The following is a 16,617-nucleotide window of genomic DNA, read 5'->3' as shown; positions in this document are numbered from 1 at the left end:
GCAAATTAGCCATAAAATCTGATGAAATATTAGTAAAAGAATGGTGTGACTTGTTCAATGAACCACATTGGGTTGACGACTCTGAAAATGCCATTGAGGTCTTTACAGCAGTTTTATTAGACTTATTTGAAATTATTAAAGATTACTTTATCAAAGTTGCGCTTTCTAATGGTTTGAAAAGGTTTAAATCAACCATACCTAAAACGAAAACACAAGCACTAAGGTCAAAAATACAAGCTCTTCAGAATAGCACCGAGTCGAAAGATAAAAAGAGTATTTACAATGAAACATGCAGTTCTGAAAGTGTGGATTCAGTTTTCAGTTGTCCAGTTTGCAAAAGCACAATTTTGGAAAATCCAAAAACTTTGGTTGTGACTTTTGCAATGAATGGTATCATTATAAATGTGTATCTTTAAAAGGAAATGAGAACTGCTTAAAAGAACTCAAAATGGAAATGTCCTTACTGTAAAGAAAGTACCAGGAAAAAAACAAGTGAAATGTTCATGTACTCCATTGAGAACTGGCAATCAACTAGACTTATCATTACGTACTTGATTATGTGATTTTCCTTTAATTTTTATGAGTTGAAATATTTTCCCCTGCCTACCCTACTGGCATTGAAAGTGTTGAATCAGGAAAGGGCAAACAAACAATATTTTATTCAAGGCCTTATTGATAATTATTGTGTTTCAAAAATATTTTAATTATCTCTCATGTTACTCATGTAATTGTATGATGACTTAATTTTCTTATAAAATATTCAAGTATTTATATAGTAGTAGTAGTAGTAGTAGTAGTAGTATATAATCGTGGCTGGCAAATAATCAGGGGGCTTGTTCATTTTTTTTCCCAAAAGTAAACGGGGGACCAGTTTTATTTTCAAATAATGTACATGGGGATAAGAAATTTCAAAATCATAGATTTCAAATGACCAGTTCCCTTCCTCCTCTATTTAAAGAATGATATATTGTGCCCTAGTAAGTAAGTAAGTAATTTTTATTTAGAGTCGGGTATAACTACATTAACAATAACATAAGTTCTCATGAGGTTTTATACCGACTTACATATTATAGGCATAAGACACAGATACACATATTAAGACAAAAAGACATATTATTATAAATTAGGGCGTTAGTTTTCTCAATTGCATTGTTTCATATTTTTCATGTCAGGGCCTTTTAAAGCGGACTATACATCATTTGAACTTGGGTGGATAGTTGTCTCATTGGCAATCATACCACATCTCCTTAGAAATATAAACCACAGTCGCTTGAATTTTAGTGATAAAAATATAACAAAAATTAAAAGAAATAGTAATATATAATATATATCACTATTTTAAAAAATATTTTTTAATATTTGTATTACTAAAATGCAAGCGACTGTGTATAAACATGCAGACAAAATACAAACATGATATATAATATAAATAGACTACACCAGCCAAAACAGAAAAAAAAAATAAGCTAAAGCAAGGCTAAAAAGCACATATAGACGGTACACAGCAGAAAGCACTATTTGCGAAAAAACGCCCTTGTGTTTGATTGCTCTTGTTGTGTTTTGGAGGATGCTGCCTGTAAGTGGGTAGTTACTGCTCTGTAGAAGTTCATATGGTTACCTCTCATTTTTTTTGTATTGCATTTAGTGAGTTGGTGATCTGTTCTTTTTCATATTGAGGTCCCTACCCCATCCTCCAATACTGAATGGGACTGCAAATACTCCTACTTGAAATTTATGTAAACATTTCTGTTGGTCTGTTTTAGTTTTTGTTTTGATTTATTTTGTTTTCGCTTAGTTTATATACCATGAAACAAGCTGTAAAACGTCATCATCAAACTTCGAATTTTGCGCCATTGCAACTGAAATGGAATGTGGGGTTGATTACCTCACCTTAATATTTTACCATTGAAATATTGAGAACAGTAACAATTTGCTTTCTAAATTTCCCCAACGTTAAAAATAATCGACTTTAATTAATATGAAGTGTTTAACATCAAATGTAGTTATATTTACGATATAAAGAATATTTTTGAATAATATTGTTCATTCAGTGCGGAATAGTTCCACCATAGCGACTGTAACAAAGTCGGATGCTGAATGACAGTAATAAAATGGTCCATACGTCCATGAAATTGATCGAATGAAGGTACTTACCCCTCCGATGAATAGAAAAAACACGACTTGTGTAGAAAATCAGCCACGAAGCGTATCACTTTGCGTCCGTAATAAAAAATTATTGATAGGGTCCTGTATCATCTGCTCTGGTAGTCCAACTATTAGGTTTAGAGGTAAAAATGCGCTTGCAAATATAATCCATTGAAAAAGCTTGCAACTAAGTAAGCATTGATCGTAAGTATTTCTACATAATAAGAAATAAAACTAAGTGTATTTGGGTCACTTGTCCTGGGCGGTAGGCATTCACACAAGCTGTAATGAATGTACTGGCATATTTTCATTGTTAAAACCACAGGACCATATTTATTGAAAACAAAATATGGAAAAGATGAATGATTTTTTTCTAAATACCAGTCTTTCATTTTGCCATACTTAATTGAGATTATTTATATTTTGGTTTTGCTTTATGAGTAGGGAATGTTTTTTTTTATTTTAACCCCCACTCCCCAAACATGAAATTATCAAAAACATATTGCGTTTATTGTCATATGATTATTTGACAGTTTCAAATTAATTAACACTTTATAAATTTCGTGTCTTCGAAGCGCTTCTATGGATCTACATTCATCAGAAACGCTCATAGATAAACATTTGAAAGCCAGGATGTGTAAATGCGTATAACTGTATGGGCCAATAGGAACATAAAAAGAATAGACAAATTTATCTTGTGTCAACTTTTCCTGAGACAGTTGGTTTAAAATGATTAAGGGAAAATGTTAAAAAAAAATAGGTTTAGAGTTCATATAGTAGGTCGGGTGACAGTAAACACATAATTTTTTTTATGTTGGTCTAATTACGATTTCCTCATTTCTTTTCTGACATTTGGCACACGGCAAACTGGTTTATCATTTGTCGGACATCCAACGGATTTTTATGACAATTTTCTGACTCTGAACGTTGGTCATAAGAACGCTCCATATATTGAAAATATCCGAGTTCATGGCAAGATTTGTACCTTTTAGAGTTCATCACTTTCTTTTTTAATTTCACATTAATGCTGAAGTCTCATCAGTGAAAAGAAGAGTTATTTGCAAACAATAACAAAATTTATAAAGATGAACCGTCAAAGAAAATGAAACATTAATCAAATTCAGAATTCACCTGTAGGACTGACACATTCCTCTTAAATATGAAAATTTCTTTTTCTTTTAATCAATTGAAACCAAAAATAATTAAATAAATTTTTTATCAAAAATAAATCCACACAAAGTGAGTCAACTAGGTTCATTATGTGCCTGTTCCAAGCCAGGAGACTGTAGTTCTGTGGTTGTCGTTGGTTCATGTCATATTTGTTTTTTCGTAAATTGTTATGTTATAAATTAGGCCGTTAGTTTTCTCAATCGAGTTTCATAATTTTCATGTCGGGGTGTTTTATAGCCGACTATACGATATGGGTTTTTCTCATTTTTGAAGGCCGTACGGTTGCTATAAATGCTACATCCACTTCATATTAAATTTGATGGATAGTTTTCTCATTTGCAATCATACCACATCTCCTTTCTTTTACATAGGTGTATTTTAACTGAATTATGTTGGTAAATGATACAATATCTTCTCAAAAATTATATTGTCATTTTCTATTGTAATTAGTGAATATATTAATTAGACAGTATCTATTCAACTATAGAAGAGACGGTAGATACAAAGGGGACATTCAAGACTCAAAAGTCGAAAGAAAAACTGATCACAACACCATAGCAAAAAATATAAACGACGAAAAGACGAACAAGTCTACAAAACACAGCATAGAAAATCAAAGACTGATATACACGAATCCTGTCAAAACACTGTTGTCAACTAATCTGCTTAACATATGACAATCATCGTTCTGTTTATGCCAGTTCAAATCCAGAGGAAATTCTTCATTCGATGATTTCACAATAGCGCGAAAGAGGACGATATTGTGCCAGGTTATCTATTCTTTAACGGCCAAGTGTATCAAGTAAAACAAAAATTCAGCGAACTTGTTTAAGTTTGTTATCCTGCAACCAAAATCGCACATTTAAAATTAATGGTGTACCGTCAATTGAGATAACCAAAGCTACTATCTCGGTAAAAACATCTTCACCCTCTTTAATACCAACCTGCGAAGCTAATTGTTGCTTGTCGAATAAATCATACTTATGGTGAAGAGATACCTAAATATTCCGCTTCTTGGAGTTGATTGCAATTGACATATTTCGATATACTTTTTGAGAGAATGTCAATTTTAAAAGATGATCTTTGAATAATATTGAGGTCAAAAAAATTATAGCAGACATATTTGTCTAATCCGTGGCCAAGGAAAGTCACTATTTTCTGCCTCAAGATTTGCTGGAAACTTACTTACGTTATCGATCTGCTGTATTCATGAGCATTACATTGGATAAACACATGTCCAATCAGTCAAATTCGACCGGGATTTCTGCTCAGTGGTATCTTACAATATTCAAAGTTCAAGTAACTTGGCGGAGGTTCTTTCTAGTTATTGTCCGTAACTTTAGCTATTTTCAGATTGATCGCGTGACATAACTCTGGGGAGTCAAAAGTGAAACTGGATTAATTTAAAACGGGTCTGTGTTCAGTGTTCTCTGACAACATTTTCAAAATTTAGATTGATTGTGTTGAGGTTACGCAAGATATTGTCTGTCCGGAAATCAAACAATTTGCAATGTTCAGCTTGATCAAGGGGCACAGTTATTATAAGACAAGGAATAATCTGACAAATTCGCTAACGGTGTGTTTAGTTGTCTTTAACAACATTTTCAAATGATTTGATGGATGCATCGGAAGAAGCATTGTTTGCTATTTTCTTCCAGGGGCACAGGTAAATGTTCCCGTCGTCTCTTGTGGGGCATGAAGATAGATCACGAACAGACTTATGGTAGTCGCACCTAAACGTACTCAAGTAATAAATGTAATAATGACATACTTGGTATGTTTCCAAATTATCCATTAAAAAATGCTATCAAAAAGAAAATCATTGGTTTCCGAAAAAAACAACAACACCTGAGTATGTCTCACATTCAATGTATCTTTTAACACTGTAAGATGTTTTTATCTTCATTTTCTATCCAAACATGCAACCATCTTCATATTTTACCTAAGAATTCAAGTTTACGCGCGCCAGAACTTTTCCAATCAATTTCATGCTGTAGTGTTTGCCATACAGGTGGTGTCAATACGGTCGTTAGCTTAATATTCTAGTCAAATCTACCTTCTATTATATGATCTGGTAAATGTATAAATCCTAGAAGTTTTGTGTCTTTCTCATCGATGATTTTCCCCTGGCCTTAATGGCATACGATACAGTCGCAAGGGCATATAACACATTTAAATTTAACGTGTTGTTTTCGCAACGTTGCTACTGATGACCATTCAAAATTCGCGGAAAATTCACTTACGTCATCAAATCGGTTACGTGAATTTAAAAGTATTTGTATAGGCACTTGATGTATATTCAAGCACTCGAAATCTGCTACGGGGGCATAAAATTCAAGGCAAAGGAAGACTGTTTATTGTTCTTACCTTAAAAAATTAGTATACTGTGACTGTTATTTGTATAGTGGTTTTGTTTACGGTGGGAATAGCTGCACGACGATGTTGCATTGCGACAGCGCAAAAAAAAAAAATAAAAAATGGGATATCCAGCATTATAAAAATAGGTTTCAAATCTTAAGCTAAAATATGAGCACATGAATCTCATTTATTCTATTAAAGAAAACGTCAACAATAATTTTTAGTCTACATACATTTCTATTTTCAAATAAATGTCTACGGGTTTTAATTTCCAATAATTGAATTATTTCACAAATATTTGATCACTTAATCATAAAGACCTTCTTACACGTCTATATATATATGTAAGGAACACTTTAGAAAAGACGGGTGAAAATATCTTTTTCGTTTCAAAGTTGTGTTATTTTTTTCGGAAAAGTAATCAAAAATGAAATTTTGAGTTTTTAAACTTAAATATCTCAAAAATTAAGTCACGGAGGTATATTTTTCTTTGCATATTTCGATTGTGCATATCAAAATTGACTTTGAGTCAAAATTTTAAGGAAACATCAACGAGGAATTTATTCTTTATCGTATGACCTTAACTGTTAAGATGAAGATAAATTATGTTTGTGTTTACATTAATCGTCAGGTAATAGGGTGCTCCGTTCACGGAGGGATCTTCGTCTTACATACATCCCGCTGCAAATGTTTGCACCTGTCCTAAGTCAGGAATCTGATGTACAGTAGTTGTCGTTTGTTTATGTAGTTCATACGTGTTTCTCGTTTCTCGTTTTTATATAGATTAGACCGTTGGTTTTCCCGTTTAAATGGTTTTACACTAGTAATTTTTGGGGCCCTTTATATCTTGCCGATCGGTGTGAGCCAATGCTCCGTGTTGAAGGCCGTACCTTGACCTGTAATGGTTTACTTTTATAAATTGTTACTTGGATGGAAAGTTGTCTCATTGGTACTCATACCACATCTTCCTATATCTAATAACAAATTGTTTTCATCAGATTAAGTTCCCTGATATATATGTTCCTTTCCTCGAGACTGCGTGTTGCTCTGCTCCTTTCTACCTTCATGTATACAAAACCATCAATATATGAAAAAATTAATCTTTTAAAAAAGTTGTTAAAAGTAAAGGTATGCTTCCATCACGTTTAATATTTTAAGAAAAAAAAACCGATGGTGATATTCTCTAACTGATTAAAATATAATGAATTTGACTTAATTGTTGGTCTTTTTTTCATTAACAAGTTAAATATTGCTCCCACGACAAAACTTTCACAAACATTTAAATTATCGCTCTATTGCAAGTGGTGACAGTATTGGGTGGTAGTGAGACTGACCTTCCTGTCTTAATGCATTCAGAAGACTACTTGATTGCTGTGTATTTGCATTATGTTGACGACCTGTATGCCTGTGAACACTAAAACTTGATGATCTTGGTCCAACTTCTATAGATTCCAAACTATCACTTAGTCGATTAATTCGATTTAAACCATTGTCGTGACGTCAGCCTATTCATTTACCGTGGATTCTTAGCACATACTTACAACTTCTCGTCCAATCAAATTGCTTATATTTGCCTTCTAATTTTCATAGTACATACTTTTCCTGTGTACTAAGTAACTACGCATGAATGACCACAAGGATAAGATTTCATTGTATCGTAATCAAGATATTTAAAACAAAAATTCCCACTGGCTATTTTGAAATAAAATGCTGTGTTCCAAATTAAATTAAATAGTTTGTAATTAGTTTTCACATTGATTTTTAAATATCCTGCTATTAAAATCTTTGGATCTAAAAAATGTTTTTGACAATTGCAAATTTTATCATTTAAATAAAGGGTAATACATATGGTTCTTTATACCTTGATTAGAGTACAACGATATCTTAAAATTATGATAATGTATCATCCATGCAATTACTTTGTACACAGAAAAGTGTGTACTATGAAACCTTGTGAAGGAAAATTAAAGCAACTTGGTGATAATTTTTTAAACTTTCTTAAGGAAAGTGATCTATTTCGTCATGAATTGATTGATTTATTGATTATTGGTTGCTTAATGTCCAGTGGCAAATATTTCATGCATGTTTAGGACGATGTCATGAATTGAAAAACTGTGATTATGTCTGAAGATAATGTGCCACCTATATATATATATATAAACATATTCTGATAAATCTTTTAGTTTTTACTTTTAACTAATAAAAAAAAAAAAACACAAAACCTATAATCTCTGATCTATTTGTAGTTGCTTTTTAATGCCTATCTGCTAGACTATATCTTAGGGGACAAACTATCTATATGTTTCAAATTTATTATAGCTTTAGTTTTACTGTGAAATTAAAAAATGTTTTCAAAACATGTAAAGCTTCCACTGCAATTTAATTATTGCCTGCTTTTGGTCAATTTATTTTGTCATCTTACCTTGTAAGAAGAACATGTATAGTAAAACACCGCTTTATATCAGTATACATACTTACACCAGCAGCTACCATCTTTTCATTCTGGAGTGAAGGGCCTTTTGAAATCACATATTTTACAATGATACTAGTGAGTAGATTTACAAAATTCGTTAATGAGTTCCGTTTTACAAACACCTGTGATACAAGTAGTCAGCCAAAATAAACTATCAATAGACCAATTAAAAGATTACTCGAGTTGTAAATATGTGCTAAATTGGATAGTCTATGGAAAGGTATATACTATGAAATTAAGAGCTCGGGGCAAGCCCCTCGCTCTAAATTTCATAGTATATACCTTTCCATAGACTAACCTAGACTTGTTCTAGAATCAACGCTTTCTAAATCTGTCGCTGAAATGGATTCACCAAATTATATATTCAATTGTTCCTTTGTGTGCCTAATTTCATTAAGTTTGAATTAGCTAATTTACTGATTTCTGTTCACTAATGGAATTAATTTAAAAACTTACCTTTAATTTTTGTAATTTTTATATGCCTTCACTGGGAATCGAACCCGTCCTTGAAATCTGTTATGTGTGACTGACATCAACATATCGACGAAACCTCTCGGCTATCAATTGGTTACAATTTATATGTCTATTTTATATATATAAATGAACATATGATATACATCGGTACAACGGACACACAGGGTGTGTACCTTTATATATACATAATAGGCAATCGTATAGTATAAGTTGGTAGCCGCGAGGTTAGCATGGTCAAGATCAATGAGTTAAAGAGTCAAGTTAAAGGTAGGGACTTGTCAGTTTAGGTTCAAATCCCTGTATTCTGTTTGTTGTCCCTATTCTTTAGTTTTTCTGTTTGTTTTTTTTTTCTTATTTTGTATGTAATTGTGGATATTTTTGTAATAATAGCGAGTTTTACCGTTTTTTTTTATTATTATTGGCTATTTCACATATTTGAAACGAAAATGATTACATTCAATTTGTCCATTTTTGTTTAATAAATATAGTAAGATTTCATCTGTTTTACTTCATAATTTTACAAATGTTTATTCGCAAATTCCTATGCGAGTAAATCATGATGTGCCTAGAATAAGGCTTCTTGCTAGAAATTTCGGTAACATACTTATTATATTTCCTTTATATTTGCTCTTTGGTCAGGTTGTTGTCTCTTTGACACATTCCCCATTTCCATTCTCAAATGTATTAGAAATAAGTTCGAATATGTCTTATTTTGTAAACACAGATAATATTCAGATGCCTGATAATTTAAAGGCAGACGTGTTGTGTTATATTTATATTTTAATTTTCTAACCAATTATTTGTGATCTTATATTTAGTAATGCATCGTTGAACATGAAACCATGGTTATTTAAACTCACTATCAATACCTTCTAATTAAGAAAAGGCTTTAATTTTGAAAAGAAATTAACACCATAGTTTAATTATAGATACAATGGATAAGCGTTGATTCATGAAAAACAAACCATTCGCCCTCCGGGCTCATGGTTTCTTTTTCAAGAATCAACGCTTATTCATTGTATCTATATTACGTAAACCATTAGAACTGTGATAATATTTCCCTGCACAATGTAAATTGTCGATGTTTCCACTTTGAAGACTTGTTCTGCTTCCCTAAACGACGGACATTGATATTGGATCAAAAACGGTAAGCATTTCTTCGTTTATTGAATCGATTTCTTCAATATTCATTTCTATGTTATTTTCATTTTGTTTATTTAGTTTTGAAGGGTTGAGATCAGTTTTCAGAGGATAAATCATTATTAAGGCACTTGCTATCATCATAGATCCGGCAAGGATGAAGGAAGTATCATATGTTTTCTGGTGTTCATATAAAATACCTGCAACAATAAATTCATGAAAGATTGAAACAAAAACAAAAGTAGTATGTTTTAAGCTTGCTTCTACTACTAGTTGCGTTCTTCAATACGGTATTGTAAACACTTCGGAAAAAGCATATTTATGTGAGTGTTATTTATATTTTACAGTGTTGTTTGAATATTTGTTTTTATTTCTGTATTTCTGCTATGTTAACTTCAAAGGTTGTCATTTTCTCTTCTACTATTAAAGTTCTTGTGTTCATGTATATGAAGAGTAAGCCTAAGCTTCTAAACTGTTTAACGACGCGTCATTTATGCCTACATGGTTTATGCAAGTATATTTTTTGTAATGTGTCCTTCGTCAACAGTAGGAGGCGAAACGTTTACTTCGATACACAAACAACACGTTTTTCTCAAATTAATTAAGTGTATTTAGAAACAACACTAACCTGCTACAGGAGCACCAGTTAACTGTCCAACTGCTAAACCGAAAAGCACAACTCCATATGTAACACCAAATGTTTCTACGCCAGAAATGTCAATGATTATAGCTGGGACAAGGGAGCCTCCACATGCTGCATAACTCATTCCAAATATCGCACTGTAAAAGTATACACCGTAACGGGAATGTATAGTCAAACATATTGTTGCTATTCCACCTAATGCATAGAAGAAAATATATTGATAAATGGGTCTAAATATTTTTACATGGCTCATATTTGCAAAGACACCATGTAGAAGTTTGAAAACAAGAACCATAACACCGGAAATTGTATATAAAATAGCAGCATTTGGCTTAGTAAATCCTTTCTGATAAACAGCATAAGCTTGCAGGTGACCTAGGATAATCGATGCGCCAAACTGATACATAAAATTATTGATCATAAGGATGTAAAATGATGGAATTTTCAGATAAAAATGTTTGTCGAGAAATCCAACTTGTTTGAAGTTTTCACTTTCTCCATTTAATTGTACTGTCTCGAGATTCTTGCGAACACTGCTCTGTTGTAACTTGTTATATTCTGATTTGTCCGAAGAATATCCATTCTCTTGTGACTTTTGTTCTAAGCTGACCTCTTTTGTCAAAGGGCGGATTAATAATCCAAATACACATATATTGAGAGTTATTCCACCAAGAATCAAAAACATACCACGCCATGTATAATATTCATTTAACATTTCAATAATCGGTGGGAATGCAAAAATACCTATTCCGCCACCTGCAGATGATATCGCCATTGCCAGTGGTCGATGGTTTTTGAAGTATTTAGCCACTGCTACACTTCCTGGCATAAACGCTATTCCGCATCCTATGCCTGTAAACATATTTTAATAGCTATAACAAATACATTAGATCCAGTGTACATGAAATTAATTAGTAAAGAACCCCCAGTTACTGTTTAATTATATTTTTAAGTGCATCAGGCAAACACTACCTGTTTCAATAAGCACATTATTCATAGTTTACAAGGTATAGCATCATGAAACAACAAATAACGATAATTTATAAATCGCAAGAAAATATAACAACGTAGATACAACCAGACTTCGATGAATATTATCTATCTTTTGACACAGAAAAATGCTATAAATGCTTGTCCTTAAAATAAAAAACAAATGATATAAGTTTTATAAAATAGCATTTTGCAAAATATTTACGTTAATGCTAAAATCTGTTTTAATAGTGTTTCGGACCAAGCAATTTATATATACCTTACTGCGCTGCTAACCAGTAAATGTAATATGTACAAGAAAAAGCCAGAAAAAAATTGAATTAGTTTGCAAAATCTCATCAAGTATACCAGTTATTATTAAGTTCGCCAGTGATTGCTTTAGTGATTTTTTTCTACACTTCTGGTGTCCAAAATATATTTTTACCTGAAATTATGCCGTAAGTCAGAATGAGAGCGGGAACGGAACTGACAAAAGCAGATGACGTCATGCCAATAGCTGCAATCAGACTTCCAGCAATGGCAACCTTTCGTTCGTCGTATCTTTCAATCAAATATCCAGATAATGGACCTGAAAGGAAACATACTAACATAGGATTCTGTTAGGCATACATATTTAAGAGAACATCTTCGTCTTGCCATTTTATAGGAATGTAACCATCATTAATGATCCGATCAGATCTCTGGTATCTCTTTCTTCTGTCGCTTTCAACTATACAATCGACAGTCTTACAAAAGATTAAGTAATAATTACTATCGAATACTTTATAAAGTTAGGTTTCGCGTATTCAAAAGTGAACTGCAGGCGATAATTTGCTGAAAGTGGAAAACTAAAATTCATTATTTAACATATTGTAAAGCAGAAAATGATTGTTTTCAAATATTTGACGGCAAGAGAATGCCAAAAAAAAAAACCCAAACTTAAACACTTTAGTTTTTCATAGTGGTTGTACCTCTATTGTATAATGCTGATAAAGGTATCCTTGATGATTTGCTTTATTTTAAATTTAAAACCAAATGAACCTGTCACATTTCATGAAGTTTTATTCAATTCCTGATTTTTAATGTTTAACTAAGAAACAAAATACAAAAAATACCATACCAAAGATGAAATTAAAAAAAACCTTCTTATAATAGTATTCAAAGTACAGACAACATCATGTCTAAAGGAAAAACAGTTAAAAATACACTACATAGCAAAATTAAAATGAAACAAAACAAACCCCACCAGAAAAAAAACTAGAAAATGGAGTGGACTGGCCTCAGCTGCTAGTGCATCAGAAGGGAAAGCTGGTCCTGCTTTACTAGTTGCACCCGTCGTTTTCCTCATAACAAGTAAAAAGAGATAATAGGGGCATTCGGTTATGATTTTCTGAACTGGAATTTGGATACAAAAAAGGAGAACATATAGAAATAAGAAGATGTGGTATGAGTGCCAATGAGACAACGCTCCATCCAAGTCACAATGTGTAAAAAGTTAACAATTACAGGTCAAAGTACGGCCTTCAACACGGAGCCTTGGCTCACACCGAACAGCAAGCTATAAAGGGCCCCAAAATGACTAGTGTAAAACTATTCATGGTAATTAGTTAAACTGATATTACGAAATAGTCAACAAATGGAAGGCATGCTGGTGTCCGTTGAACTAAATATTGAGTAATCAGTTAACCTTTGTCGATTAGAACGCTTTTGATAGCTTCCTTGTAAGCAGCAGTCCTCTAGCTCTGGAGGATATGCCAACTTGGCGATGAATACTCCATTAAAATGGGAAAATTTAGGTTACCTCCTTTGTCGGTAAGTTATTTTTTAGCTAACCCTCAGTGTCAATTTTTTAACTGTATCTGTGATATCATTTTTTTTTTATGTTCAATTGGAACGCTGTGACGAAACACTTGGTATATAATTGCTACTTTCGTCTTTCGTTTAATTTTAATGAAAGAATATGGATTCCACATATAGTTGGATTTAACCCTAAATAGTTAAACAATAATATCAAACCGTGATTAATAATTATGTATAGACGATACGAAATTAATCTTTTTATAGCTTAACATGATACTTCACACTGCAAATAATTTAAAGAGATGGAAAATTGAGAATTATTAATAGGAACAAATACCGTGAAAACTCTATCTGTGATGGATATTAAATTACGTCCTAAACAGTTTTAATTATCGTATGGGTATTTGTAGGAATAGACTATTTTGATGTTATAAATCATGTCAGTACCGAGGCACTAACTACTGAGCTGATGATACGTAACCTGATATGCCAGTCTACGTTTGTAAGTGCCAGTCTGCCAGCGAATCATCGTGTAGTTAAAATTTATTAAAAGATTTACAATTAAAAAGCAATTGAGATTGACACTTAGAATTATGTGCAAAACAGTGTAACCGAGACCATTCATTGGCGCGCTAAAATATCCCATTGACTGGGTCAGATTAGGTGAACGTTCGTCTGTAACGCCCACAACTCACGACGTATTTATTATAAACATTTAAACTATGGGGTTGCCAAAGGGTCTCAGTATATATACGAACTACAGTGCACAGTATATTATATACATATTTTATTTGCGATCATAAAATGTACGAAGTCGTTCATTACTATGTAAATTGGGTCGATTAAAAAAAAAGCTGAATATGTTTCTGTTGCCAAGGGTTTTTCACAAGTATAGTAGTTAGCAGAAAAGATCACCAAACTATACATTTTACCTATTCAAAAACGTAAATGCAAATTTCACAAGGCTTGATCCAAATAGCCTTTTTACTGTCTAATAACTTGCAAGTACGAAAAAGACAGGAAAGAAGTATGTTTTGTCTATATGTTTTGTGTTTGCACACTTTTTAAAGTTGATCATGCATTCGTTCTAAAATAATATTTTGACCAGATAAAAGTTTAAAGATGACATAATTGGACAACCGCAATTGTTAAATCGCTTTGACGTCCGAAAAAAAGATAATAATCAACACATCCATTGTAACTTTTAAAGCCAGTTAAATCCTTTTTTGCTGAAAGAACTTCCGATATCATAAAAATTCATTATCAAAACATAACAAAAACACAAGTAAAGAACGTTTAAGTATTCAACATAAATCAAAACACAAAGGTTATTCCTGATTAGTTTTTCGAATTATTTTATTTAGGCGTTGAGACCCTTTGGTGACCCCACAGTCAAAATGTCTATAATAAATACGTCGTGAGTTGTGGGCGTTACAGACGAACGTTCACCTAATCTGACCCAGTCAATGGGATATTTTAGCGCGCCAATCAATGGTCTCGACTACACTGTTTTGCACATGATTCTAATTCATTTCAGAATCAGTATTAATATACAGAAATAACCAAGTTTTCAATTTGCATCATAACTCAGTAAATATGAAAAAATATTATTTTCATTGTATAAATAGACTATCTGAAATTACTTATGCATCAGTATACATGGTTTTAATTTATGTTTGTTTTGTTCCAAAATTGTTTAAGATTTCCAGAATCCTAGATAGACTGTCAATGAAAATCCCTCAAAACAAATCGATTGGTGGGAAGGAACGACAAGGAAATTTCTAATACCATCCGTATATGCCCTTTTCTGGTAGTGGTTAATTAAGGTCTTTCCCCTACGTGAGCATACTATGATTTTACGCCTTGCTTTCAAATATACAGGCCTTCGTAAAAAATCTTACGACAAACATAACTTGCAAATCAAGAACAATTCAGTATACTTTCGATCAATTTGAGTCGCAAGAATTCTATGTGAAACGCAGGCCAGGAAATATTGGACAATGTCTTATGATGCAATAATCACAGTTGCGGAAAAAGTTTCCGACTTGAAAAAATTATGCATCATACAGTTTAGTACATTACCTATGGCAATATAAATAACTATATGCGTAATATTTTAAGGCCGTACACAATTATGCGTGATTGCAACATGTACATGTACGGTATGAACTGTGCAAAATGAATGACAATGTTTTCACAAATACTTACAGGTGAAAAATAAAACGGCAGTGATGAGTGAAGATAGCCATGATGTTATCCCGCTCCCTTCGTTAAAAACTTCCAGGATGACAACATAAACCACACCAGCTGAGTATGATATCCCATATATCACTATTCTGTTTAAGGCAGCGGCTGCTACTATCATCCATCCCCAACAACCATCCACTTCCCCTTTCCTCATATCTTAAATACAAAAGACTGTTTTCCGTGTTGTCAATAGATTAGCACGCATTATTAACGTCTCCTTGGAGACGTTATTAAGAATTGAACGATGGACAGTCAGTGCGTGAACGCCTCTTACTACCTGATTGGAAGATATTACGAGACGTGAATAATCAAAGTTTGTTGATTGGTTAGGACAATCCAAACCTAGTAAATGTCTTTCAATCCCGTAGAGTATCGGATTTGTCCTCTCTATTTTAGCAATTAGATTTTGCCTGGTCATTAATCATGCATATTCATGAGATTGGTACACAGGTAACTTTTATCTATAAATAGCCGAATCTTCTGGAGTTTTGTAAACACACACAACGTTAAACGATATACTACTTCATAACGTGTGACCTCACGTGAGTGGTAAAATTTGTTGATTGATATGCAAGACTATTCTGAATGAATTAATCTACAAAGCGAGAACACTTTCCATTTTCATCAGCTAAGAGACGGCTAGCGTTTTTTTGAAAAGCTATTACTTGTATTTATTACAATCAGGATGCTCCATGTGTACCTTGTACACACAAGGGAAGTAATTATTTGACATTTACATTTTATGTATCCAGTCATTTAATTTAGAAGTGCGAATCGATAACACAAATAATATATGTTCAAAAACTTTCAAGCTTTCAGTGGCAGTGTATATAAAGGGCGAATCCAGTTAGTTCATTTTCACTGTTGTATGCGAGTATGTCTATTGTAGAATAAAGGATGATGGGAAAAACTGCGTTTGTTTACTTTTTAAAAATACAATACAATTGAATGAATGTATGTTTTAATACAATTTCATTAGAATATAACTTTTTAATGTATAATAACAGGATTAATGTCCAAAAAAGTGTAATTAAAGCAGCAGAATCCATAATATTAATTACTGAATGCGATCCATTTTAACTATAAATGCGATGAATTATCACTGTAAGTGCAATAATTTCTGATGTGGAATTTTTGAAGGTGCTATGAATTTTCATTGTTGATTTATATGTTAATTCGACATGCAACAACTGAAAAT

General features: G+C 32.5%; 1 protein-coding gene and 1 long non-coding RNA gene across 2 annotated transcripts; both read right to left on the bottom strand.

Moving 5' to 3' along the window:
- Nucleotides 1-9,382: 9,382 nt before the first annotated feature.
- On the bottom strand, nucleotides 9,383-10,439 carry LOC127738369 (uncharacterized). The gene is made up of 2 exons (XR_008000025.1): nucleotides 10,389-10,439; nucleotides 9,383-9,960 (listed from the first exon to the last, which is right to left on the bottom strand). It is a non-coding gene; the product is annotated as an uncharacterized LOC127738369 (long non-coding RNA).
- Nucleotides 10,440-10,589: 150 nt separating this feature from the next.
- On the bottom strand, nucleotides 10,590-16,332 carry LOC127737011 (monocarboxylate transporter 14-like). Its single transcript, XM_052247564.1, has 4 exons — nucleotides 15,381-16,332; nucleotides 11,818-11,961; nucleotides 10,879-11,255; nucleotides 10,590-10,598 (listed from the first exon to the last, which is right to left on the bottom strand). The coding sequence occupies exons 1-4, from the start codon at nucleotides 15,571-15,573 to the stop codon at nucleotides 10,590-10,592; spliced, it is 723 nt and encodes a 240-aa protein (XP_052103524.1). The 5' UTR covers nucleotides 15,574-16,332.
- Nucleotides 16,333-16,617: the final 285 nt, after the last annotated feature.

This window comes from Mytilus californianus, unplaced genomic scaffold (assembly GCF_021869535.1).
Source record: "Mytilus californianus isolate M0D057914Y unplaced genomic scaffold, xbMytCali1.0.p SCAF_4, whole genome shotgun sequence".
In the NCBI taxonomy this organism is placed as follows: Eukaryota; Metazoa; Mollusca; class Bivalvia; order Mytilida; family Mytilidae; genus Mytilus; species Mytilus californianus.
This window is presented reverse-complemented; position numbering and strand designations above follow the sequence as displayed.

Bases quoted from the DNA above. Each gene is read 5' to 3' on its own strand.
- LOC127737011 (XM_052247564.1), bottom strand. From the start codon at position 15,573: ATGAGGAAAGGGGAAGTGGATGGTTGTTGGGGATGGATGATAGTAGCA. The intron at 11,962-15,380 runs GTAAGTATTTGT...GTTTCCTTTCAG, and splicing joins TGCCGTTTTATTTTTCACCT to GTCCATTATCTGGATATTTG. The intron at 11,256-11,817 runs GTAAAAATATAT...ATATGTTTACAG, and splicing joins GACTTACGGCATAATTTCAG to GCATAGGATGCGGAATAGCG.